The 27,050-nt window shown below is 32.9% G+C and overlaps 1 protein-coding gene and 1 pseudogene across 1 annotated transcript in view; one reads left to right on the forward strand and one right to left on the reverse strand.

Moving 5' to 3' along the window:
* Positions 1–27,050, forward strand: part of TECRL (trans-2,3-enoyl-CoA reductase like) — a 147,514-nt gene that overhangs the window by 83,610 nt on the left and 36,854 nt on the right. Inside the window, exons 3-4 of the mRNA XM_044681041.1 lie at positions 5,969–6,013; positions 11,855–11,958. Coding sequence (XP_044536976.1) covers positions 5,969–6,013; positions 11,855–11,958 — 149 coding nt within the window. The remainder of the gene's footprint in view (positions 1–5,968; positions 6,014–11,854; positions 11,959–27,050) is intronic.
* LOC123251717 lies at positions 10,696–11,712 on the reverse strand (annotated as a pseudogene).

Below are 27,050 nucleotides of genomic sequence, written 5' to 3' on the forward strand. Positions count from 1 at the left end.
AAGGGAAGGGAAGGGAAGGGAGGAAGGAAGAAAGAAGGAAAAAGATAGAAAGAAAAGAGAAAAAAGAAAGAAGAAAGAAATTAATTTTGCAATGGTACTATATCTTGTTTTTTGGTTTTTCTTTTTTTAGCAAAACCACAGCCTCTGAAATGAGAAGTCAAATATAAAAGCCATATTCAGTTGGCAGCACAGTTACTTTCTTTACTAATTCTCTTAATGTCTGTAAAGTCTCATTATACTAAGGATTTTGCTGAACTCTGAAGTTCTGGGGAGTAACGAGCTATGTATTTTAATAAATATATTATTTATTGTAACAAACTATAAACCAGTTATGATAAAACACTAATACTGTTAACAAATACATATTTAAATGTATCATTTAAAATGCATTGATTCCTTTTAGACTGTCAGTCAATTGACATTTATTAAGTACACATTCAATTCCAGGAATATTTTTATGTTTGGGGTAAACAAAGGCAAAAGACTTTTCCTGCTCTCAAGTACTTCACAGTCTGAATAAGAAGTGAGACAACATCCATAGAGCTAGGTACAAATAGAATATATACATAAAAAGTTGAAGATAATCTCAGAGGGAAAACTTTAGGATGCAGTAGAACTGACAACAGCTTCTTTTAGAAGTTAAAACTTTATCTTGGATTTGCATGAAGCCAGCAGAGCCAGGGGGAGGTAAATAGGGAAAAAATTCCAGGCATGGTGAACAGCCAATGAAAATGTTCAATTGAGAGATTATGCTAAATTGGAAATTGCTGTGCTTTCTTCTCTAGTTCTTCAAATATTTTCTAAATATAGCATGCCAAAATAATCATATTTTATTATCATCAATGATAGTTGTTTGTGATGCTTTACAGTTAAAAATCATACATACACATAATTGACAGAAACAGACTGAGAAGAGATGAAATGATAATAAGTAATCTTTTATAGTGATTTATGTTTAAAAAACATTAATAAAATTGTTTTCTTTGTCTTATTTGAAAATCATACCAAATCAGTGAAGAAGATAGTATTATCCTAATTTGATGGATAAGAAAAATGAAACTGAGAGAGAATCACAAAAACCAATATCCACTGCCATAAAAAGAGCAGAGTCCAAATGCAGATAGAAACATACAATTCTTCACTTTTTTTCCTACTTGATTTTTTTCTCTAGTATAAGCAATATGTTTCTTGTTTCAAACAGGATGAACAGGGAATAAGCATTACATGATGTATATGTACAACCTATATGTAAGCCTGCTTCATGGGAAGTGGGGACAGATGGAAGAGAGAAATAAACGAGTTTATTAGTTTCTTGTTGAATAGGAAGGTTTGGAAAAGAAGTAGAATTAATGATAATCATATCAAAAAAGAAATAAAAAATGATGAAACTCTTAAAAATATAAATAGGAGAGGAAAAGAAAATCCAGAGTGGGACCTAGACAAGCAAAGCAGTGTTGGACCTAAAATGTTAAATTTAAAATATATATGTTTTAAAGTCTATCTAAAAATGGAGATTTACAATTTCACATATGGTCCTCTTTTTTCTGTTTTTTTGAACATGGAAATGTTTGTTAATGTTTAACAAGTTCGAGATAATAAAAGATACTTTTTTAAATGCCTTATTCACAAAAATGTTTTATAAATTCATATTTTAGTTATGTTCAATAATGTTTATTAAATTCATCATGGCAAAAGGTAAAGAAGACTTAAATATTTTAAATATCAAAGTAAATATGACCACATTTGCTGTTTGGGAAATCATCTTTAGCTTAACCATATTAACACTATCTGTATGTATGTGCATATATGTTTGTAGGTGTACATGTATGCACATAGAGTATATATATGTACATATACATACACATATACAAATAAACACATTTTTGATGCCACAGATAAGGCTTACTTAGTGTAGGGAACTCCAAAGAAAAAACTCTTTCTACCAATGTAGATAGCTAACTCATTGGCAGCTTAGTTTTAAAGAGTTTCCAGAAGACTAAATGGGTTAAAAGAATTTCCAATGGGTACATGCCTTTTATATTCTATTAGAAAATTGATACTAACTCAGGTTTTCCTATTTTTGAAAACTAATTTCTATCTATTGTACCAAGCTTCCTCTTTTGACATTAAATTATAAGTTCTTCAGGGTTGTCATAAAATTCAAAATGAATAAAATAAATTAAAAAGAATTCCTTCGAAAAGTTTACATTTTAATTCTTGATTCCTTGGTAATGGTATGTAGGTCCTTTCTTTAGCTCTGCATAATGCATACATATATCTATTTTTACTTCTCTATACATACATATCCATATATACATAAAGAATCTAAAAGAATAATTCACTTTATTTGACATTTTGTTCAATCAGATTGCTCAGTTTAAACCAAAAGTGTCTCTGATTATACTATCATTTTTTTCAATTGTAATAAAATTAGACTGCTGCCCTTGCTGGTAAAGATAGTCAGATGTTATACAATAAAGAACAATGCTATCATTAGATTATGGACATCTCAGGTTCCCAAGATGAGCATCTTAAGATAAATTTGTTGTATGAGAAATTACAAAAAAATATGATGCATGGCTTTTATTCTGGAGTAAGAACAGATATTTGTATGTTCATGGACAATATAAAATTTTAAAAACAACCCCCAAGCAGCTGTCCAATTTCAAAGTATTCAGCATCCAGAAGAATACTTTATCCTCCTCCCAAGTTCTTATAAAATTCCCGTGTAATTCATATGCTTTTAGCTATAAGGGATCACAATTGCTTTCTCCACTGATCCAAATTGATGGAATTTCTTTACTTGCCAAGAAGACAGAAGTTACTCCAAAGAATTGCTAGAGGCAATGAATAAATCCCTCTCCCTATGAAAGTGGCTGCATCTTTTCAGTGACAAGCCAAACAACACTCCTTCCTGAGAAGTTTATAGTTTAAGACCCTGTTGACTGAGTAGAAAGTAAATGAAGTGCCCTGGAGGGGCTTGGAGTGATGAACTTTTTAGGTATATCATTGTCAAGAAGGATTTTCCTGTGAGTGCTCAGTCTTCTAGTTTATGGTTTGATCTATTTTCTTAGAATCTATACTAATTTCTGCTTAAAATTCCTAAATAAGGATTCTTATCACCTTTTTCAGAGGTGTCTGTCATGTAAAAAATAACATTTTAAGTGGTAAAAGTATATACATATGACTGTGTAAAATACATACATATGTATTTACATTATATGCACTAATAAAATGGAATTGACTGCCAGAGCTCCTGTCAAAACACAAATTTTCCTTCTTATTTAAATGTAGTATTTACTCACATAATGACCAAAAATGTTATTTCCGAGAGAGAGAATATTTCATTCACAAAAGACACATTGCCTCTTTTTTATTATGAGGTGATGATTATTGATCTTTATTTCAAAGGATATCACTTTTACCTTCAGACTTTATTAAGTGCTTCCTATAAGTTCCTAGTCAGGTAATAGATGTACTTCTGTTGACTTAGAAAAAACACAGAATTATAAATGATCATATTTGTATTTTTAACTGGGCACATGGCAGCTTGACATAAGTATGCACAATATACACCATTACATGAGTATATAGAATAAAGGAACAAATTTATTTTTAGACAAAAATGTTCAAAATAAAATTTAAAAAATTTTACATTTATCTCTTCAATTTGCTGTTCCTAATTTTTACTTAAATAGATTTAGATACATATATATATATATATGTAACTGTATTTTTACACTATAACAGAGGTCTTTTTAGAATCTTGGATCAAATATTAACTGAGGAAAAGAAACTTAGATATTATCAAGCTCAACCCCTCTATTTTGCAAAAGGAGAACTTGAGACCAAGAGAAGCTAACTGATTTTCCCAAAGTAACAAAGATATTATGCTAAGTAACAAAATTTGAATTATCAACTTTTTCCCCCAGTACAATGCTTGAGAAGAAATCAAGGCCAGAATTTTAACTCCACCACTTCCTTTTTGCCTATTTGACTTTTATGTGTCTCACTCTATTTTCTCATCTGCAAAATGGAGATAATAAGGCCTGCCCTATCTATCTCACATAATTGGGTGATTTTATAGATCAGATATCATCATGATTGTGAAAAATTTGATAAATCATAAAGTGTTATATGAAAGTGAAATATCAATCTAGGTAATTATGTTAGTGGATGATTTATTTGTAAACTTAATGAAATTTGCCTGTTTTACTCAAAGAATTATTCATTTGTGTCACATTAATGCCATTCTTAATAATATCATTTATCTACATTTAATAGTTTCATGAACTTAGAGCTGGATGGGACTATTTTAGGGTTCATTTAGAATAGGTTAGCCCCCATATTTTATAGATTAGGAAACTAAGACCCAGAAAAGATGAGTGAAAGAAAAGTTAAATGGGTAATAACTAAGATTATGGTATGAATTGAGATAAGAAAGGAATGACAAATTTCATCTAATTCAACAACTTCATTTCATAGAGGAGGTAATGGAGCATTAAGTAGCATGAGTAAGTTGTTCAAGGTCACAAAGATATTAACCATGAGATGTAGAATTTGAACCCAGGACTCTAAATCTACTGCTTTTCCCCCTGCACCATTCTGCCTCCCATTGAAATGGTTTCAATGAACATAAAAATAGCATCCATTAATGTCTCTGAGAAAAGGATCCATACCATTGTTATTCATTTATTTCAGTCATGTCTGAACTCTTGGTGATGCCATTTGGGATTTTCTTCACAAAGATACTGAAGTAGTTTGCTTCTCCTTTTTTTTTCTTTTCCCACCTCATTTTATAGATGAGAAAACTGAGGCAAACAGGCTTCAGTGACTTGCTAAGGGTCACATCTTTACTAAGTGTTTGAGGCCAGATTTGACCTCAAGAAGACGAGTCTTTCTGACTCCAGGCTCCAGTCACTCTGTCTACTCTATTGCCTAACTGTCCTCAAAAATGTGTTATTTCACATGAAACTAATTTGCCAGAAAATAGTCACAAGACCATAATTGATGTTTTATGATGGCAACGCCTTTCTCTACAAATTTTCTATTTCCATCTGTGCCAAGCACAGTGTTTAACTACCAATAAATATTTAATGCTTGTTTTTTTAATCATAGTGAATGGTTTAAAATGATGGAAATTTCATCTTTTATTGTTTGTTTAAAAGGAGAAAAGCTAAAAGTAGAAAAACATTACTTTTATGATTGAAATGTTAACTATTCTATTATGCATAGAATTGCATAATTGGAAGCTCTATCAATGTCAATTACAAACCAATATGTCCATTAGTGTTAGAGTTGATTGGATCATTCAGATGCTAAATAAATAATAATAACAATTATTATTAAATTATTATAGCATTATTAGCAATTTAACATTCATAAAGTTACTTAAATTTTGTTAAGGGATTAAATTGGCACATAATTTAATCTTATAAAAATCCTGTGAAGTAAATACTATTTTTCTCTGTATTATACAGATAAAGAAACTAAAGTTAAATTCTGTGACTTGTCATGGTCACACATTGTAAGTCTGAGTCAGAACCCAAATTTGATTTTCCTGGATAGAATAATATTCTATTGACTATGTAATACTGTATATTTAATGATAATTTATCCATAGAGTTGGAAGTTTAGTCAATCTTGTTAAGTCTTTCAAGGAGTAATACTGGAAGGCTATAATACTAAGATATTAGCAACCAGTTCTGGAATGTTCAAGAAATAACAGTATAAAAGTACAAATTTTCTTCACACTGCCGATGTGGGTGTTGATAGGTTTGGAATATATGTTTGAGAAAATACAGTTGTTTTTTCTATTCCACTATTACAGAAAATATAAATACAATCAGGGTTGTCCCATTTTAGAATAATTTCCAGATATATCTGGAATCTTAGAATACAACTAATTCTAATTTGATTTCCTTATGATTGTACAAAAAACTGAATACATTTATTTGATATTAAATAGGTCCCCAGTGGTACCCTTCCCGTGTTGGCCTTCAATTTGAACGTGGTAAGTATTGATTACTAATTTACAACAATCTTGAGTGACATCTTAATTTGGTTATTCTTGTTTCCTTGTTTACTACTAATCTCCTCTGATTTTTCCACTTCCAAAAAACAGAGGTGACCAGATGAGAAGCTTGGTAATAAATAATATTTATTTGTAACATTTGTTTAGTAACTACATTTTATTACTTAAGATTAAATTTCTCAGAATATCAAGCTATCCTTTAAAACTAGAATTTATCATTAAAAATAACATAGCCTCTAAACCTCTATTAGTATGAATAATAATAAAATAACTATTCCTATTGATTGTAAAATATTTTATTTATAGAATATAATGTATCTCTAATTTATGCCTATTACAACTCAAAATGGTCTAATAATTAAGTGGGTATACTATTTAATAGATAAAGAAGTTGAGACTGAAATTAATTAGTAGAACATAAGCTAATTTTTCAATAATCTGGTTCTTCATACTATTAAAGTAACACTATTCAATTTATATATACACTTAACCATAAAACCAGAGAAGGATCCTTTTTGTTGTTAAGTCATCTGACATATATAAGCACAAGAAACCACATCTTCATTATATTTTTCATTGCCATATATATTCTTTTTTTAATTTATTTTTATTTTTTTTTAAACCCTTAACTTCTGTTTATTGATTTATAGGTGGAAGAGTGGTAAGGGTGGGCAATGGGGGTCAAGTGACTTGCCCAGGGTCACACAGCTGGGAAGTGTCTGAGGCCGGATTTGAACCTAGGACCTCCCATCTCTAGGCCTGGCTCTCAATCCACTGAGCTACCCAGCTGCCCCCCTGCCATATATATTCTTAATGGAGAGAGAGCTCTCAGGATAACGGCAGTGGCAATGGTCATTTTCAGTATAATCCAATGGGAGCAAATATTCATCTTATCCTTATGAGTTTGTTCCACCTGCTATTACATTATACCCCAAAAGTTTCCAAGAGTTTTACATCTCTATAACCATTCTTTATACAAAAGAGATTAAATAAATCAACTTCTTTTCTCAGGACCATCTCTTCCTCATCTATAAAAGAGGGAGTTTAACTAGATTTGTCTGAGGTCTCTTTCAGTGCTCTGATCTTCAAATTATTCTGAATAATGATGAATTAAAAAGAGGCTTTGTACTAAGAACTCAAAAATGTTTTCCCTAAATCACCTGAAGAGCAAGTATTAAAAATACCTACCGATTATTCTGCCCATTTGAATTTTCCTTGCCATTCTAAATGAATTGTTGAAATTACTATCTTCAAACCCTAGCCACCACTCTTTTCAGGTTTTTCTTTTTCTTTTTTTTTCCAAACCTTTCACAGAGCTATAATTATCAACTGAACATTATCTTCCTTTGAGTTCTGAAAAGCATCTATTTGCATTTATAAAATATCTACTTATTGTCATTTTCATAAATAAAGAATAAATTTTTGTCCCATTTCTTAAATCCAGTATGAATCAGATATGGAGCAATAACATGTAACACCAAAGATCTCCCTGTCTTCCCCATTTAGTAACGAGTGATTTCTAACATTGATTTCTAAGTCATTTCTAACACTGCAATAAGTTTTTACTAACCCCAGAGATTGAATTGAAATGTTAAATATGCACAAAATAAAACAATATCTTTTAAAATAGATGCCTATTAATAATTGTTAGCTAATGAAAATTACAAGATATACTACTCATGGGGATAAATATTAAAGTTCTGGACCTGGGATTTAACTACATGGTTCCAGTTTGGAACCTTTCCTCAGCAATTCAAATTGACAAATGGTTTACATCTGTTACATTTATAACCTAATTTATATTTTATGATCATTTATGTAATTGCATTTTCTTACTCCTAGACTAAATTTTCCTTGAGTACTTAGCATAAAGTATATTATAAATGTTTATTAAATTGAATTTATATTAGAAATTCTCTAAAATTCAAAAGAGTTTGAGGCAGCTATCTTAGGATGATTTATTTAGTGACTAGAATAGATTCATCAAGTTGGTCAGTCCAAAAGAATTATTTTCTTACTAAGTATAAAGCATTTTGTCAAATGTTGGGATAACAAAAACAAAATACAATATAAACAAATGAAAAATACTATCCTTATTGTCAAGAAGCTAGAGTAAATTGAGGAGACAATATAAAAATAACTAAAGCGTACCAAAAAGCCACATACAGAGTAAATTAAAGATAATCTCGGAAGGGAAGACATTACATGAAATAGGATTTGAGGTATGTCTTCAGGGAAGATGGGTAGTCCAGTAGGCTTTGGTGGGGAGTATGTAGGCAGAATATTTCAGGTTTGTTGAACAGTCCAGTGCAAATCCACAAGCAAAGTAAGGATTATGCTTTGGAATGAATAATAAGAATGTTTTCAGATTGTAGGGTGCATAGAACAGAGTAAAATGCAAGGCATCTAGAAAGATAGGAATGGGGCGAGGCTATAAAAATAATATACACATATGTATATATTTTGGGGCATTTATGTACATACACATGTATGTAAATATGTATCTTATATACTTTTGGACCTTATATGTAGAGCTAAAAAATATATATATATATACATACATATATATTTGGTGTATTGTGTTTTTATTGTCATAGAGAAATTGTGGAGTAGTTGATCACCTATATCTATAGACTAATATAGGTGAAATATCCATCAGGAACTCCCTATACCAGTGGAATTGGAAATCTTAAAAACAATGAAAAGAATGAAAGAAAAAGAAACAAGAAAAAAAAGGGACTTCCAAGAGGAAATTCACTTTTCTTTTTTTTTAATGTTTTTAATTTTTAGAATCTTTATTTAAATTAATTAATTTAAAATATTTTCCCATGGTTACAGGATTCATGTTCTTTCTTCCCCTCCTTCTAACCTCCTCCCATAGCCAAAGTGTGACTCCAGTGGGTTTTACATGTGTCTTTTATCAAAACCTATTTCCATAGTTATTGATAATTGCACTAGGGTAGTGATGAGAAAACTACTGCCTGTGCGCCAGATGCAGTCCCCTGAAATGTTCTATCTGCCCAAAACATTATTCCTAATTTGATGAATACAGCGAGTAGGATACAATACAATGAAACTTTGAAAGAGTTGCCTTAGAAACAGACTGACAGATAAGCATTTCCTTTTCTTTGGCCCCTCTTTAAAAAGTTTGCCCGTCATTGCACTAGGGTGATCGCTTAGAGTCTATATCCCCAATCATATCCCCATTGACCCATGTGATTCTGTGTTTCTACTCCCACAGTTCTTTCTCTGGATATGGATAGCATTTGTTCTTATAAGTCCCTCAGAATTATCCTGGGTCATTGCATTGCTGCTAGTAGAGAAGTCCATTACATTCGATTGTGCCACAGTGTATCTGTCTCTATGTACAATGTTCTCCTGATTTTGCTCCTTTCACTCTGCATCAAGTCCTGGAGGTCTTTCCAGTTCACATGGAATTCCTCCAGTTCATTATTCCTTTGAGGACAATAGTATTCCATCACCAAAGATACCACAATTTGTTCAGCCATTCCCCAATTGACGGGCAACCCCTCATTTTCTAGTTTTTTGCCACCACAAAGAGCACAGCTATAAATATTTTCATACATGTCTTTTTCCCCATTATCTCTTTGGGGTGAAATTCACTTTTCTAGTACAGATGGAGCTTATTCTATAATTCATTGTCTGAGAGAACTTATAGGGACCTATGAAGTTGAATGACTTTTTTCTTTTTTTATCAGCATAGAAATTTATTTGAATTCAAAATAATGTGATTTGTTTAGAGAAACATAATAATCATCTAAAGCAAATATACATTGTTTACTCATGAGGAGGCCCTAAAGATGCCATTCTTTTGATATCCAAAAATACTTTAAAAAATATACAAGGGAACAAAAAGTTTAAAAGTCTATTCTCAGCATATGGAGGCTTTCCCAGAAGGAACAGGGACATACATACACACGGACCAAGATACAAAGATGTTGTAACGTAGTCCAAATTGTAAAACACACAATAAAAATTGTTTACTTAATTTTGTCAACTCCCTGGAACAAAAAATCAGTAGTCTTATTAACCTAAGAGAAACCATGTGGTTAAGAAGAAAATGCTATTGGGTGGCTGGAGACAAATAAGAGGAGGAAAACTACTCATCAGGCTTCCTTAGTCTAACCAGTTTATTCCTACCTCCATACCTATTTCTTCATCCTCTACACCAAGAAAGTTCTCTTTCTGACAAAAATTAATTGAGAGCTGACTCATTTGTAAATCAAAGTGACTAGTTAGGGAACTGAAGTAAGCAAAGATTCAGGTGCATTTACTCAAATTGAATACTTTGGGGTGGCAAAATTATTAAAAACCACTTTTAAAGCTTAGTCTACTATTGCTTTGGCATAGCTCTGATTGTGGCCAGAAATTATGAAAGGTTTTGATTATAATGTGGTCACTAAGTAAAACTAGAAAGAAGAAGCAGTTTTTAAAAATGGGTGAAAAAATTACTAGACCTAGATCATTGTGACTTCGCAATCAAAAGCAAACAGGTCTGTGAGAGATGATGACTTGTGGATTGGTGGATGATGTGTATGTGGATGATGACTTGGTTTAGATATACTTACTAGTGAAGTAAGCTACAAGGAGGTTCCCAGAAAGTGTTTGGTTTCTACCAGTGACCTGCTATCATAACCAGCTCAAAAGTTTTTATCCTCCTGAAGAAATTGGAAGATGGAGGAGATATCCTTCTGAGAATAGCCCTACTATTCTAAAGATCTGTTAAGACAGTCCCCTTAGAAGAATTGGGCTTTTTGTGCTGGTAGCAGAGGCTTGTGCCAAGCCCAGGTCCTTGGCCAAATCCACCCTGGTAATTGTCAGCCAAAGGTGATCCATCCATTACCCTTGGAACAGGATCATAAGCATCACTTGCCCAACAATGACCTGAGCTCATGTTGAGAATTTTGGCCAACAGTTTGGGTTCAAGACTTAACCTAATTCTGAGATTTATTGCTTTAGCATTCCCAATCATGCTGATGCCCAGGAGCATGTTGTTGCCTATCTCTGCTGCCTCTCCAGTTCCCACAGCCCCTCAACACACCATGCTGGAGCCTGTGCATCCTAGCATCTCTTTCACAGCAGCAAACTCTTGCTCTGGTCCTCCTACCATGAATGTCAGGGTCCCAACTCGACCAGCTCCCACCCCACCAGAAATAGGGGCATCCATGAAAAGTGGTCCCATCCCATGCTTTCAAATTCCTTTGCCAGCTCCTTTGGCACTGAAGGGTCAATTGTACTAGAATCTTTTAATAAGGAGCCCTTCTTCACTTTCCTGAGAATGTCAGTGGGTCCTGTGTAAACCTCTATTGCATTAAGGCTGGTAGGCAGCATAGTAATAATTCTGTCTGCTTTCTCTGCTACATCTGCTGGAAAAGCCATTATCTGTCCCAGATGTTGGAAAATTTTGGATGCTTCTGGAAATACATCATAAATAATGGGAAGGTATCCATGTTTTATGAGGTTTTTGGCCATTGGATTTCCCGTGTTGCCCAGATCAACTGGAATCTTGGAAGTCACTGACCTAGAACACACCGCTTTGAGGCCAACTGACTCTCACACTGCCGCCAGCCCCTGCCCAATACTCTGCGGGTCGCCCCTCAGAGGCCCAGCATGGCTGCCATGCTTAGAGCTGACTGACTTTTTTCACACAAATTCATGCGCTATTTGCCAGGGAGACTTGAAATCTGACCCACTGGACTCTGAAGCTGACTTCACTGATCTACTACATCAGGCTACATCTCTTACACATTTATATTATGTTTAATTGTTTCATTTCTTTTTTTCTTTTTTTAATTACAGGTGGGCCCTTTCTGAAAGATTATGTTAACATTCAAAGCATTGCAACTTCTTCCATTGTTACATTATATTTCACAGATCTAGGTCAGCAAGTCAGTTGGACAACAGTAAGTAAAAATTTGAATTATTTAGTATAGTATATCTTAACATAAATTCTTGTATTCTGTCTAGTTCTTTGTACCTCTAGTAGGGACTGATGTATATATTACAAAGTGATCTAGAATTATTGTCAGTTAATCAATAATATAGATAAATTGTAGCATTAATTATATTTCTTAATGATTTGATGGTTATTTAGGAAGGAAGGAACAAAGGAAGGAAGGAAGGAAGGAAGGAAGGAAGGAAGGAAGGAAGGAAGGAAGGAAGAAAGGAAGAAAGGAAGGACAGAAATGGGAAGTGTGGGGAAAACAGAGAGACAGAGACAGAGACAAAGACAAGTCTTGGGGAGCACTTTCCTCATAGTTTCAATTGGGAGTGATGGTTCTCAGGAAGATAGTTTGAATAATTGGTAAAATGTGGAGATAAAAAAGAGATGGAGAGCAGAATGATTGAAAAAGAAAGGGTTTCATTGTTTGTGGTGGTTCAGTATATAGTTTGCTATATCTGTTTGAGTATTTAGGGAGGTAATAAGTCTGATTGTAGCACTTATATCCAGCTTCTTCCTCTAACTTAAAAAATTTGCTCATCAATTAATTATTCCTATTTTTCTATTTTCATTTTGTTTATTAAATTCATCCTTTATTTATTCCCTTCTGATTTTGCCTTTTTTGAGAATGTATAATTTATTACATTATCATCATTGCTAAAAATAACAATTTTTACTTGTAGAATCTTGCTTTAATATAATTTTGTAATAAATAAAAACATTTTATTTCTCATTGTTTTCATAAATATAACTTCAATAGGCAGGTTTAATTCTTGCTTTTGAATCATATTGGTTGAATGATGCTGGGCAAGTCAATTAACTTCTCAGTGTCTCTTCCCATTAAGACTCTAAGGACAGAACAAGTGGTAAATTATCTTGATAGCAATTTTGCACTGAGTCTTGCCTACAGAAATGAAACTCCACCATTAGTTAAAATTTATATCTCTAAAATTTTGATTTTATATGTGATAAATGTATATATTATTTTCTAGTTTTTTTTAAATTAATTCTTGGCTTTCCATTTATTTTAGATATATTTATTTATTCCAACTAGCCACAGTATTATATGCTATCCTAATAAGGATAACCTTTATGAATATTCTAAAATGTCCTCAGAATTTCCTTATTGTTTTTGTCATTAACATATTTCCATTGAGAATAATAATTTTGACTTTCAGAAGCTTAACTAATGTAAATTAATTGCTAATCTCTTCAGCCAAGAAACTGATTTATTTGCCAGACAGAGAAAGATGGCTGCCAAAGGCAATACACTGTCAAAATATAATCTCCTTTGTAAACTTGAACTAAGAAAGATAGTAGTCGAATAAGAGTACTATCCTACTGTACATTACAGGGATACAGTGCAGAGTAAAACCAGATTATTGAACATTTGGCAAGATATCCAATCAAGGGCGTTCAAGGATAAAAACTGAAAGATGACTCCAAAGAGAAGAAAAATGAAAGATAGAAAAAATCATTATAATAAAACTTTTTTCCATTAAGGTCAGTGGAACCACCACTATTGGCTCCTAGAATTAATGCTTCCTAGGATTAAGATGTCCTGGAGTAAAGTTAAATACTGGAGTAATTTAGCTACATAATGAAAAAACAGGACTCACTGTAAAAGACTCAGAGGTTTCAGAAGAATGAAGGCACAAGGAAAAGGGGATGGTAGAGGATAAGATGGAAAGATAAGTGTCATGGAAGCAACAAATATGAGCTTGGAGCATTCAAAAATTATGTAGACCCTTTTTTGAGTGCTTAGGGCATGCTGGTTCTGCAAATTATATGCAGGAGAATTGTATTCTTTATGAATTTATTGAAAATATCTGCCATTTCTCTAGTCAAAGGCTGAAGAGAAGAAGTGAGAGGGAAGAATTCTTTTACTATTTCATAAGGAAATAGCTATTTTGGAGAGAAAGTATACAGGTGACAAAAAAGAATGCTGACTGTTTTAAAATCTTTTCATTGACTTATTAAGAACTTTTCTCTAAATGAACAACTTAGTTTACATAGGGGAGAAAAATAATTTGCCTAGAAATGACACTTACTTATCTAAATACCTAAATATCTAAAAAGTATCTAAGTATCTAAAAAGATTTATCTACAGTTTGATTTTATAGCTTGCAATATCTTCAAAATTATTAACAAAGTTCAAAGCATATTTCAAAACAAGGACACAATTGCTCTCTATATTATTAATTTTAAGGTTTTTTCTTTAAACATATAACATTATAAAATGTGATATTAGCATAATGGAAACATACTGGGCAATGAGAAAAGAGATGAGCTCTAGTTGCTATTTTATAACCATCTTCTTACAATATGACTACAGCTAAATCATTTCTCCTCTTTTGGCCTCAGTTCCTCCATCTGCACAATCAATGTTTTCCACTAGGTTCCTAATGTCTCTACTGGCCTTAATATTCCATAACTTAAACAAAAAGAAATTGACACATATTAAATCATGAAAATGGTCTGATTTACAAACTGGATCCTATAGGACTGGGAAAGCCAACAGAACCTCAAGGATTTTATATTCTAAAGGGAGAAGAAAAGAAATAAAAGGTAGTAGGAAAGATGTGGGCAGATACCTGATAAACAGGCAACATAAAATAAATCCTGACTATATCTTAGAGCTGAATGAGTCTTGGCTGGCCTGAGCCCCATCTTATATACAGGTTTGGAGAGGAGCCATATAACCAGAAGAAAAAGGCAGAGGGGCAAAGTTACTTTCAAGGTGTGATAAACAGGAACACAGGATCCAGGAATTAGGGTTGTGACAAAGTAAAGGAAGTCTGGAAGGCAGCCTGGAGAGGAATGAGGCCAGAATACTTGTCAATGTAGGAGTTACCATGAAACTAACTTTTAAATTAAATTTGAGGTTACCAGGATTGTAGAATCTTAAAGCTGAATGAGATCTTTAAGAACTCATTGGTTCTTCATTAAACCTTTTAAATATTTATTTATATATTATATCTAATGTTATATTTATATTACAGATTTATTAAACACTTTCCATTTGAATGGGGAAAATTATTAAGATTTTCTTCATACTAGCTATATATTTACCTCTAATTTCCCAACTATGACTCGTTCACAGTTATTCCCTGAAAATACAGTAAACTAGTTCATTTGTTTTTCATATTAAAAAAATAAGATATTTTTAATGCCCTTTCTTCATTTCTTCTTCTCTAAATAAGGCAACACCACATGTTTTTAAGGACTTGTGTTGTCCTTCTTTTCCATCTATTATTGAACTCCAATTTGACAGTCTTAAAAAGCAGATAAATCTCACAATAAAGAGAGTGCTGGAACTAAAGGCAGGAAGACTTGAGTTGAAATTTGACCTTAGAAACTTATTGCTTTTGTGAACATGGACAAGTTACCTAACCTTTAATTCAGTTTCCTTATCTGTAAAACTGGGATAATAATAGGTTCTCACTCCCAGGGTTGCTGTGAGGATCAAATGAGATATTTGTAAAGTGACTAGAAAAGTAAAAGTGGCATATAAATGCTATCTATTTCCAGTAATAAAATACAGTACCACAAAGTGAAAATACATCTTTAGACATAGTCTGGTAAGTGTATAATGGGACTCTTACCTCCCTTAATAGCAACATCATTTTTCTATTAACTCAATTTATAATTGTATTCATTAGCTTTGTTATCAGCCATATTATATTACTGACCTGTATTGAAATTGCAGTTAATACAGTCTCTAAATCTCTATCATACAAACTACCATTTAGTCCTGTTTCCCTCATGCTATACTAGGCAGTTGAATAGAAAAGAAAAGAAAAAAAGGAAATCTAAATTCAATGATTCATTTATTTCTAATACATTATATCTTCTTAGATTTGGTCAATCAATTTAGCCGTTTAAGAAGTTTATAGTTCATATTTCTGTCTTTGATGATATTAGTTATTCCTCTAAGCTTATTGTCTCTAATTTCTCTCTGTTTACTGAAATACTGTTAAAATTTTCAGTGTTATATCCTCCTTGTAACCTTTCCTTGGTTACCCCATTTTTTCCCATACAGGAAGACTAAATATTTTGTACCATTCATATGGAATTTACCATGTTCCAAGTTTATTATAGTTTTCCCTCTATACTATTTCTTACATCTTTAAGGTGATTAAATCCTTAAGGAATTAATAATGTTTTTCTCTAATGTCCCTTAATACTAAATACAAATAGTATGTAAAAAGTCCTTAATAAAAAAATATGGTGGATTCAAGTTAACAACAACAAAAATAGCACATATTTCTTAAGAGACTAATTTGTGCTGAACTGTGGGGTATACAAAACAAAAAGTGAACCTCATTCCTCTACAAACTCACATGGATGTGCACACAGACAGAGTCACACATAGATGCACACACACACATATACACACATGCTCACAGTCTAATGGAGAAGATAATATGCAAAGGATTGGGAAAAGATAGTTCAAAGTATCGGAATAGACAGTGAAATGGCAGCGCTTACAATGAATCAAATAAGTGGATTTGGCCAAATATAGCAGAGAGAGAGTGGGGAGGAGGTGGAGGAGGAGGAGAAGAAGTAAAGAAATATAGGATGTCTCCTGAAGACAATGCTGAAAATTTTTCTCTAAATTGGCAGAAATCCACCAATCAGTGATCTCTGGATTAGTAATTCAACAAGCAAAGAATTTACTTTATTATACATTCAATCAAGGGATATTCTTCTCTCTTTTTCACAAAGATATAGTGAGAAACTTTGTAAAATGCTTTGATAGAATAAGAATGCTACTGAAAAATGGAGGAATTTCATTAATTTACCAAATTAGAAAACCCCATTTAAAAAATAAATAAGATTTTTTAAAAATTACTATTCTCTCTACCAAGTCCTCTTGGACAGTCATTTTTTATAGGAATAGTGATCATAGATTTAGAAATGAAAGGGATCTTAAAGGACATTTAGTCCATTTTATAGAAGAATTAACTGAGATCAAGAGAGATTAGCTCAATTTTCTGTCACACAAGTGAGGCAAGTAGAATTTAGACAGTTGTCTTATTCTTTTTTTTTTAAACCCTTAACTTCTGTGTATTGGTTCCTTGGTGGAAGAGTGGTATGGGTGGGCAATGGTGGGGGGGGTCAAGTGACTTGCCCTGGGTCACACAGCTGGGAAATGTCTGAGGTTGGATTTGAACCTAGGACCTTCTGTCTCTAGGCCTGACTCTATCCACCGAGCTACCCAGCTGTCCTCAGTTGTCTTATTCTAACATCAGTTTCTTTCTAATATAATACAATTTCTTCAGAAAAAAGCTCTTTAAAACTGCAAAGCATTTTACTGAGTTTATTTCGTTTGATCTTTACAATAGCCCTTTTGAGGTAAGTGCTAAACATACTATTGTTCTTATTTTATAGAAAAGAAAGCAGAATTTTTTTTAAAAAATTGCAATTTGCCCAAGGCCAAAAAGAAGACATATTTCTAAGACAGAATTTAAACCTTATTTAATTGATTTTGAGTCATCAAACCTCAACTCATAAACTGAGAAAAATAGATTTTTTTAATATTAGGTTTCATCTGTTAGAAAGAACATTGCATTGGGAATCATGGCACGTATGTGTTAGTCTATTCTGCCACTAACCTTTATAAATTTTATCAAATCATTTAATATCCTTGGCCATTAGTCCAAAATGGCCTTACTATAAAATGAAGTGGGAATAGATAATGTCTAAGTGGTTCTTCTTTAGGAAATGTGCAACAGGACATATGCCAAGATAAAGTTAAAATGATATATGATTTATAAAGAGAGGGATATTATAATAATTTTGAGGAACACAAAATTGTTTACCTGTCAAATCTCTAAATAAAGGAGTTATGACCAAAAAAGCCATAGCAAATATTACAAGATGTAAATTAGATAACTTTGACTATATTAAAATAAAAAAAAAGATTTTGCACAAACAAAACTAATGCAACAAAGACTAAAATGGAAAAAAGAAACTAGGGGGAAATCTAGAGCAACTTACACTGAAAAAGGTTTCATTTTTCAAATATTTAGACAACTGAGTCAAATTTGTGAGAATACAATATATTTTCCAATTGAAAAAATGGTCAGAGATATTATCAGGCAATTCTCAAATAGAAAAAAATAACATTATCTTTAATCATCATATTAACAAATGCTTCAAATCACTTAATTAGAGAAATTAAAATTAAAATGACTCTGAGGTAATTCCTGACACCTATTAGACTGGCTAATATGACAAAAATGAAAATTATAAATGTTGGAGGGCATGAAACAACCATTCTAGAAAGCAATCTGCAACCATGCTCAAGGGGGTATAAAACTGCAAATACCCTTTTAATCAGCCATATCACTGCTTTATCTATATCTCAATAAGATCAAAGATTATAAGAAGAATCTACTAGTACAAAAATATTTATAGTAGTTTTTGTGGTGACAAGGAATTGGAAACTGAAGGCATGTCTATCACTTGGGGAATGGACAAACAATTTATGATATATGATTGTACTGGAATTCTATTGTGCCATAAGAAATGATGGACTGGAAAATCACAAAAAACAAAAAAAACCCCGCAAAGACTCATATGAACTGATGCAATTTTCAATGAGCAAAAATGAGCAAAATCAGGAGAACTTTGTGAACAGTAATTGCAATAATACAGGATTATAAGCTATGAATGAATTAACAATCATCAGCAATGGAAAGATACAAGACAACTCCAAGGGACTCATGATGAGAAAGGCTATTCACTGCCATACATAGATGGTGTTGGTGAAGTCTTAATGAAGATTGAAGCATACTATTGCCTGCCCTTTTGCTGTGGAGGGAGGTTTGGAGGGAGCGGGCAAACATGGATTGCAAGAGGTCAGAAAATTTTATAAAAATTGTATCTACCTGTCAGCCCCCAAAAAATATGATAAAAAAAGAAATGTGTAACTTTCCCCAGTATTCTGTGTAACTTGGCCTCAGTTTTCTCATTTATAAAAATGAGAGAGTTAGATTTGATGATCTCTAAGTCTTTATCATTCTGAAATTCAACATTTCTGAATATCAAAGGAAACGCAAAATTCACACTGTCATTCTACCAAAAAACTCCATATGCTGAAGAAAAATCAAGAAAAATCATTCTGATGCCAAATTGAGAAAGATTCACTTTGAGATACCCTAAGCTTTCCAAAACGGGTTTTTTTTCATTTCTTACATTATAAATCCAATTTAATTGGTACCTCTTTTGGAATTATCTCTATTCTGGGCCTTGTAATATTCTAACATGTAATCTTTATTATTAGGTGAATGGGATCCTGATGGATAGCAAAGGTCTTCTTTATGCTATGAGAGGAAGGTAATGGGAATTAACAGTAATTGATGAATTGTGAGATGGAAGTTTTAAAAATGTCAAATATGCAAGACCTAAAGAAAGTAAAAGAGTTCTTAACTCGTGGACACATGGCCTTAATCAAGGCTTTTGGAAGTATATTAATTGCATAGTGAATGGAAGAGTGGGTGTAGAGTCAGAAAGACCTGGAAATGAATCTAACCATAGGCACTTAATAGTCATCCGGACCTACGGAAATTGTTTAGTCTCTTTTTCCTCAGCTGTAAAATTGTAATAATAGTTACTCTCTCCCAGAGTTTTAGTATTGAACATAATGTCTGGCACATAGTAGGTATGTATTCATTTGTAGGTATTCACTTGATGCATAACTATATTCACTTTGTTATGATTACTATTACTTTAACCTTACTAAAAATATAGGAAGAAGCTAAAATATCACTGATGAATTTTCAGTGGAATAAAGCAGAAAGTGCTAGACTTACAGTCAAGAGATACTTGGTATAAGTCATGCCTCTGTTCACAGACTAGTTTTGTGAACATGGAACAATCCTTTCTATAAAGTTCAGTTTCTTCATTTCATCTATAAAATGAGGATAATGATTTGTATAGATACTTTTCTCACAGTTATTATAATCAAATGAGATACTGTATGTGAAGTATTTTATACATATTAACCCCTTATTAATTTTTTAAATAGGCACTTATACCTATTATCACAAGACCTCCTTTTTTTTTCTTTCTATTCCTTAGTATTTCTTTCCTCTTTTCTTTCCCTTTTCCCTTAGCCCAGTGGTGCTGGAATGAATCTTGACTCCCTCAACAATCCCTACTTCTTGTCCTTCATATTGTCCTATGAATAGTCTAGATAGGAAACTTTGATGTTACTATCGGGGCACCAAAGAAGAAAAGGAAACTGGGAAAATAAACCCAACAATGATTCTTGTTTTCCTGAGTTTACCTTGAAGGATAAACACATGAACAAATTTATATATCAGTTAATAGAAATAGAAAAGACTTGAATCTTTGTAATAATACTGTCTCCTCGTGGTGAGAGACTAGTCCTTCCAGCCACTGCCTTGAGATCTGTACATTCTCTTTGACTTAAAATATTACTTGTAAATTTATTCCAACTAAGAATTTATGTCCTATTATATCCAAAAGAACTCACCTCCATGACCTCTATATCTCTGTAACATTTTGGGATTCCAGTACTTATGATTCCCATTGCTTTAAAAGAGTGCTGGTACTAGCTCTTCCCTATCAATATTTTTAAAATAGTATTTAATTGATTAAGATAATTTTCCTTGGTTACATGATTTATGTTCTTTCCCTGCCCTCATCCCAACCCCCTCCCATAGCCCATCAATATTATCAATCATATCTTGTGTTGATGTTTACCTTCACCAACATCTTATAAAGACCAGCTTAGTTTGAGTGGTTCTATCACTTGCCTAGAAGAGGAATTTATCTAACAATTAATTTAATTAATGTATTTATTATGTATTACTGAATTTGTTATTTAACTGTTATTTACTATTTAAAACTTAATTTTAACAATTCTATGTGATTATGGCACAACTATCCCTTCAAGAAATTTCTATCTTAACAGAATAACTTCTTTCTAGAACCCTTGCTTCCAATGACTAATCTCCTATTCTATTTTGCTCCATTGTGTTCCCCCTTTGGCACTTCTCCACTTTATAAGTAAGTGATATTTTTTAACTTTGCCAAGGGAATAGTGTTTTAACACTGGCCTCCATGGGAATGTTTCCAAGTTCAATGAATTTCAATTGCATAAACATTTGTTCAGCACTTGGGGCTACAAATAAGAAAAAAAGGAAAGACAGTCCCTGATCTCAAGGAGCTTACAATCTAAGAAGGGAAGACAACATAAAATAGAGAGTTGGAAAGCAGGTGGGGAGAAAGTAGGCATTAGGAAATACCTACTGTGGGGGCATGATGACCTATAGAGACCAAAGCAAGCAGATTTGCTGCTGCAAAGTGGAGAGATGCCTAGAAATTTCAGATCCTGTCCCCCATTGTGAAAGAAAGCTTTGGGAGGAGTTTAGTGGTCCACTCTCTTCAAGAGGAGGGGAAGCTGAGGGAGCTGAGTAGGTGCTAACTATCCAAAGATGAGTTATCAGTATGAAGATGAGATTTCAAGAGATCAGCTTAACCTGGGTGAGTTAACTCCTGTGGAGTCCAAACAATGCAGAGTTGCTGATAGAAAGTGGAGAGTTAGCTGATTGGTCTGCAAATGGGTTTCACAAATCAAAACATGAAGAATACATATAGCTATTATTTTTCAGTGTCCATTTGTACATTATTTCTGCAGTCTTCAGATTAATATAAAATGACTACCAGAGTAAATAGAGATAATTTCCTGTGTGAGAGGAAGAGAGGTTTGACATTAAAACAGCTATGGAGGATTTAAGACTCAAGCCTAATTTTTTTTCTGACTATAAATATTAAGTGATAAAGAGCAAGTTAAGGCTTGTTAGTAGGGCAATGGTAGGAATGCAATAAACTATTAAGATGTATGCTTAGGCAACCTGGAGGAAAGAAGTGATAGCTTTCAGCCAGCAGTAACAAGACTCAGGCCAGAAAAAGAGGAGTAGGAATGGGAGATAGCTGATTGACTTAAGTATATTGTGGATACTGAATCAAAATGACTTTTCAGCTGACTATGAGATGTGAGGGAAAAGGAAGAATCAATGATGGATATGAGTTTGTGAGGGAAGCATGCCAGCACTGTCAATAGAAATAGAAAAATTAGAGGGAAGGGAAGATTTTTCAAACAAGATTACATTTTGAATGTGAGGGAGGTGCAATCAAGTAGCCCAGGTGGCAATCAATCAGAAAGTTAGAAATATAGCATACTTGCTCTTTGGAAAGATCAAGTATAAAGATCTAGAATTTTGAATTCACTTAAATAAAGGTACTAATTGGAGCCATAGAAGTAAATAAGATCAGCATGGGAAAGCACATATAAAAGGACCAAAGACAGAAACTTTGGGTGACAGGAAAATTTTAAGGATTTAGAGGAGGAAGTTAAGTTAAGAAAAGAATATAGAGGAATAGAGAAATGTGTTAACACATTGTCATAAAAGACTATGAAGAAGAAAGTATCAACTATGAAAGGGTGAAATTGTAAGCAGCACATTAGTAAAATAGATTTAGACCAATCTCTTACCAAATTTCACAAGAAGTTCCAAATGAATACATGACTTAAATGTAAAAGGTCACATTACAAATACAATTGAGGAAAATAGAGTTGTCTTTTACAACTATACCTAGAGGAAGAAATATTTATCAAATGTGACTTTGAAGAAGTTTCCAAAGAAAAATAGATTTTATTGACTAGATGAAATTAAAATGATTTTTGATCATTGCAGTTGACATGATTAATCAATAAATATTTATTAATTTTTTAAATGTATACACTGTGCAAAACAGTAAAAAAAAGCAAGAGAGTCAGTTCCTTTAAGCAGGTTAGAATCTAATTGAGGTGATCAAATGAAAAGAAAACATATACAAAACAAATTATATATAGGATAAATAGGAAATAACAAACAGAGGGAATACATTAGAATTAAGAGAAGTTGAGAAAATCTGCCTGTAAAAGAAAAGATCTTAGTTTAGACTTAATGAAAGATAAGGAAATCACTAACCAATGTTGAAGAGGGAGATCATTTCAGCTATGACAGAGAACCAGAGAAAATACCCAGAGTTGAGATTTGGAGTGTTTTGTTCTTGAAAGAGGACACCCTAATTTAAAATGTAACCAGCATCCTGGTCATTTTTGTAAAGGGTCAGAAACATACCTTTAGAAAATGTATTGCAAACAACAAATTGAAAAAATGGAATGCATTTATTTCCAGTAGTCAGGACCAATTAGACAAAACATGAAAAGAAAATACACAATGCCCTTCATCATAAGGGAATCAAAGATGCTTTTCAAGGAACGTTGAAGCTAGGCATGAGCACATGGAGCCTAATGAATTTATAATGATTTTGGTCACATGTTTCCATTTTTATTTTCTAAAACAATCTAATGTTCTTCCAGTGTTTTTTCATCAATGGACTACCTTAATGTTCCTTACAAGGTGGAGGCAGTATATTTATATTTATATTGAAGTGATTTGTTAATTCAGTATATATGAATACTTTTGAAGGAGTCAAATAAATAAAAACTGATCATGGAAGTAAATTAGATTTTAAAATATGGAAAACATCTTAAAAATAAGAAGCCTTTAGATATTTTGAAAATTCAATTCTCCCAGGGTCTATAACTTTAAAGGACTTGTATTCTTCATGAAGTTTGTAGGGTTTCATTTCATTAGATGTGACACTAACAAGTTCCAATACTTTTCTTAAAGAGATTTCTGTGCTAGCCCCTTGTTTATGTTTTTCATTCATTCTTTGCTATACTCATGAAAGTTTTTTTTGCCTGCTTCTCTTTTTTGCCTCTAGATAGAAAATTTATTATTAAAAATGGTGCACTGTTGAAAATTTATTCTCTACTTCCTCCTCCTCTTTGCTGTAGATGACTATTCATTGTATGGGTCATTTACTTTTAATGCTGAATTATGAATAATTTTTGTTATAAAACATGTTGTGATGTCAAGAAGCTGTTCCTGAAAGCTATGCTGACATTTTAGGATGTTTTCCCCCTTTTCTATCTAAAACAAAAATGAATATTACCTTTACTTAATAAGAAAAAAGTCAATAAATTTCTTGATGGCATTTTATAGTACTGATTCATAACAATATTCAAAAAGTATTAAAAAGTACCTTTTGATCAAGACACTTTATTCTGTCTATTCTTTCCCTTCTTGAACTATTGGCCCTCACCATTCTGATATTTAGCCTAATTAGGCCTAAAGATGAGGTTATATTATCTAGGGGAAATACCTGGACTTCAAAATCAAGATATTCAGGAAGGGATTCAGCATTTACATTTTCTACTAATGTTTGGCTTTCACATAAGCTCTTCTGTCACTTTCATACTGAGACCATGTAGTAGTCATTTTCTTTATTATCCTTTAAAGTTTGACTTCAGTTTACAGGTCTAAGATTACCTATCTCCTATTCTATCTTTTCTTTCTTCAATTCTACCCCTGCTTCCAATTCCCAAAGAATAATTCTATTCAAGAGGGTTTTAAGGATGGGAATATGGAAGAAGCAAAAATGATACATAGATTGCAAGAAAAAATGAGAGTGGAACAATAAAATCCTTTTTATGAGAGAGGTAGACAGATGAACACTGACAGATAGACAGGGAGATAAAGAACAAAGAGAAAAGCAAAGATAGAGAAAGAGCACTAATCAGTCACAAATAACAAAATAGAATGATTGCAATCAACTGAGAGGGTTATATAAAAATGCTCATTAATACATTTGCATATAACTTACTTCTTTGTGACAATATCTGTTATTTTACATTTTGCTTTTCTTACAATGCCAAGTAACCTTTTTCTTATAGTACCGTCTGTCCAAGGTTTCTCTCTTTCTAAATAACTCTTTGCTTCTCCATTAGTCTGATAATACAACTCCTTGGGTAGCTACTGCCCTGATGCTCAGAGGCTCATGAAGGCACAGGAAGGTCACATCCTGTTGAAGTTCCTACAAAGCCCTGTAGTAAAGGACGAAAGCCAGAAACAGGACGAGGAGGCCCATTCCAGGTTTCTGACACAGGTTTGCCTCCAAGAATACTGAGCTTCTATCTCGTGGCCTCATGGAGGACAGGGAAGATGAAATGATCCTGGGAGTACTTGAGGGATGGGGATTAAGCTTTTAAAAAATCTAGAGAGATGGGTCAGCAACTGAATGAAAAGGTGGTCACAGCTATAAAAAAAAATGGGAGCTATATTTCCCTGCTTCAAAGTGTACAAAGTGGGGTAGAAACGAAGTCTTCTCATCCTGTATCTCCAAAGGTACACCTGTCACAAAACTTGAGTTCACATACAAACACACAAATATATGTCTATATTTGTATATACACACATATGTATTTATGTATATAATTTTTTCATTTATTGTATATAAATGTGCCTAAATAAATAAGCATTTTCATATCAGTGTAAAACCATATATGTGTTTGTTGTTTAGACATTTTTCTGTTGAGTCTTACTCATCCTTTCCCTATTTTGTATTTAGCAGACAAATATCCTAGCGTGGTTTACCATTCTTTCTCCAGCTCATTTTACAGATAAGGAAACTAAGGCAAACAGTTTTAAGTGACTTACCCAGAGTCACACAGCTAATACATGTCTAAGGCTGGATTTGAACTTAGGTAGATGCACAGACTTGGCTTCAGGCTGAGCACTCTATCTATACACTAAGCCAATGAGCTGCTACTTGACTATATATTTACATACACACATGTTTGCATATACATATGTTTATTTATACATGTTATCTCTATGTACGTTTTTATATATGCATGAGTATATCTATATGTATATGTCTGTATAAACATAAGCAGCCTTCACTTGTTATTGATTTGTAAACCAGCTGTATTAACATCTGAAACCTTTCCCACCAGACCCAGGAGAGCAATTGAATCTCTTCCTTACTACCCACGGGCTAATGAATAACAAAGAATCATAACTTTCCAGCCAGTCTATTCTTTGCTCTACCTACCAGTGTTAATAAGGTAAAAAGACTTTTTCAAAAATAAATGGAGGAAGGAAAAAAGGATAGAAGGAAGGAAGGAAGGACCAAAAATATTTATTAAATACTTAGATTATGTGCCAAGCATTATTCTAAACACCATAAATAAATTTTAATAGTTTTTATTTTTGTTTTGGGAAAGGCAGAAATTTTATTCCATCAGGAAAATTTCAATAACCTACAATTTCAACTTTTATCACTGCCCATCCATTTAAAAAAAAAATCTTAGCAAAACTAAAAGTCTCTAGAAGGAGTTACTTCTTCTTTTGGGTTAGAGAGATGAAATGCCTTGTAACCTCAATTTTATTCCTTGGTGTAAGACAAAACAAATGTCATTTACTTTTTTTTTAACCCTTACCTTCCATCTTGGAATCAATACCGTGTATTGGCTCCAAGGCAGAAGAGTGGTAAAGGCTAGGCAATGGGGGTCAAGTGACTTGCCCAGGGTCACACTGCTAGGAAGTGTCTGAGGCCAGATTTTAACCTAGGACATGCTGTCTCTCGACCTGGCTTTCAATCCACTGAGCCACCCAACTACCCCCACTTTGGTTTGTTTTTCTCCAAAAGCTCTCTACTAATTATGTCAAACTACCTCTTCTTTAAAGCAAAATTAATTTTGCTTAAAAAAGTATAACTTAAAGAACATAAAATAAAAAATGGTCATTGAACTATAAATATCAGATTAAATACTTAGAAAAAATAAGTAGTCTCCCCTAAAGCAAAGGATTTGATCCAATCACAAAGTCAGGTGAAAGAGGACTGGTACTATATACCATGTCTATTTGGAATCAAACAACCAGATCAAACAACAAGCCACTTGGAATTATACAGGCTTCATTTTCATGCCCCAGGGCATACGTAAAACTTTGCACAGGGTGATGATTGGTTTCCCTCCTTTACAGCTCATGAAGTCAAATGGTTCCAACATTCCAGTGCTATCAAGCAGGAATAGATTGAGTGTGGCTGACATTCTGCCGTGACATAAGGATGTTTATGCTTTTTATGGCCTGCAGATCTGCTTATCCCTCCGTTATTACCCTC

This window comes from Gracilinanus agilis, chromosome 6 (assembly GCF_016433145.1).
Source record: "Gracilinanus agilis isolate LMUSP501 chromosome 6, AgileGrace, whole genome shotgun sequence".
Classification (NCBI taxonomy): domain Eukaryota; kingdom Metazoa; phylum Chordata; class Mammalia; order Didelphimorphia; family Didelphidae; genus Gracilinanus; species Gracilinanus agilis.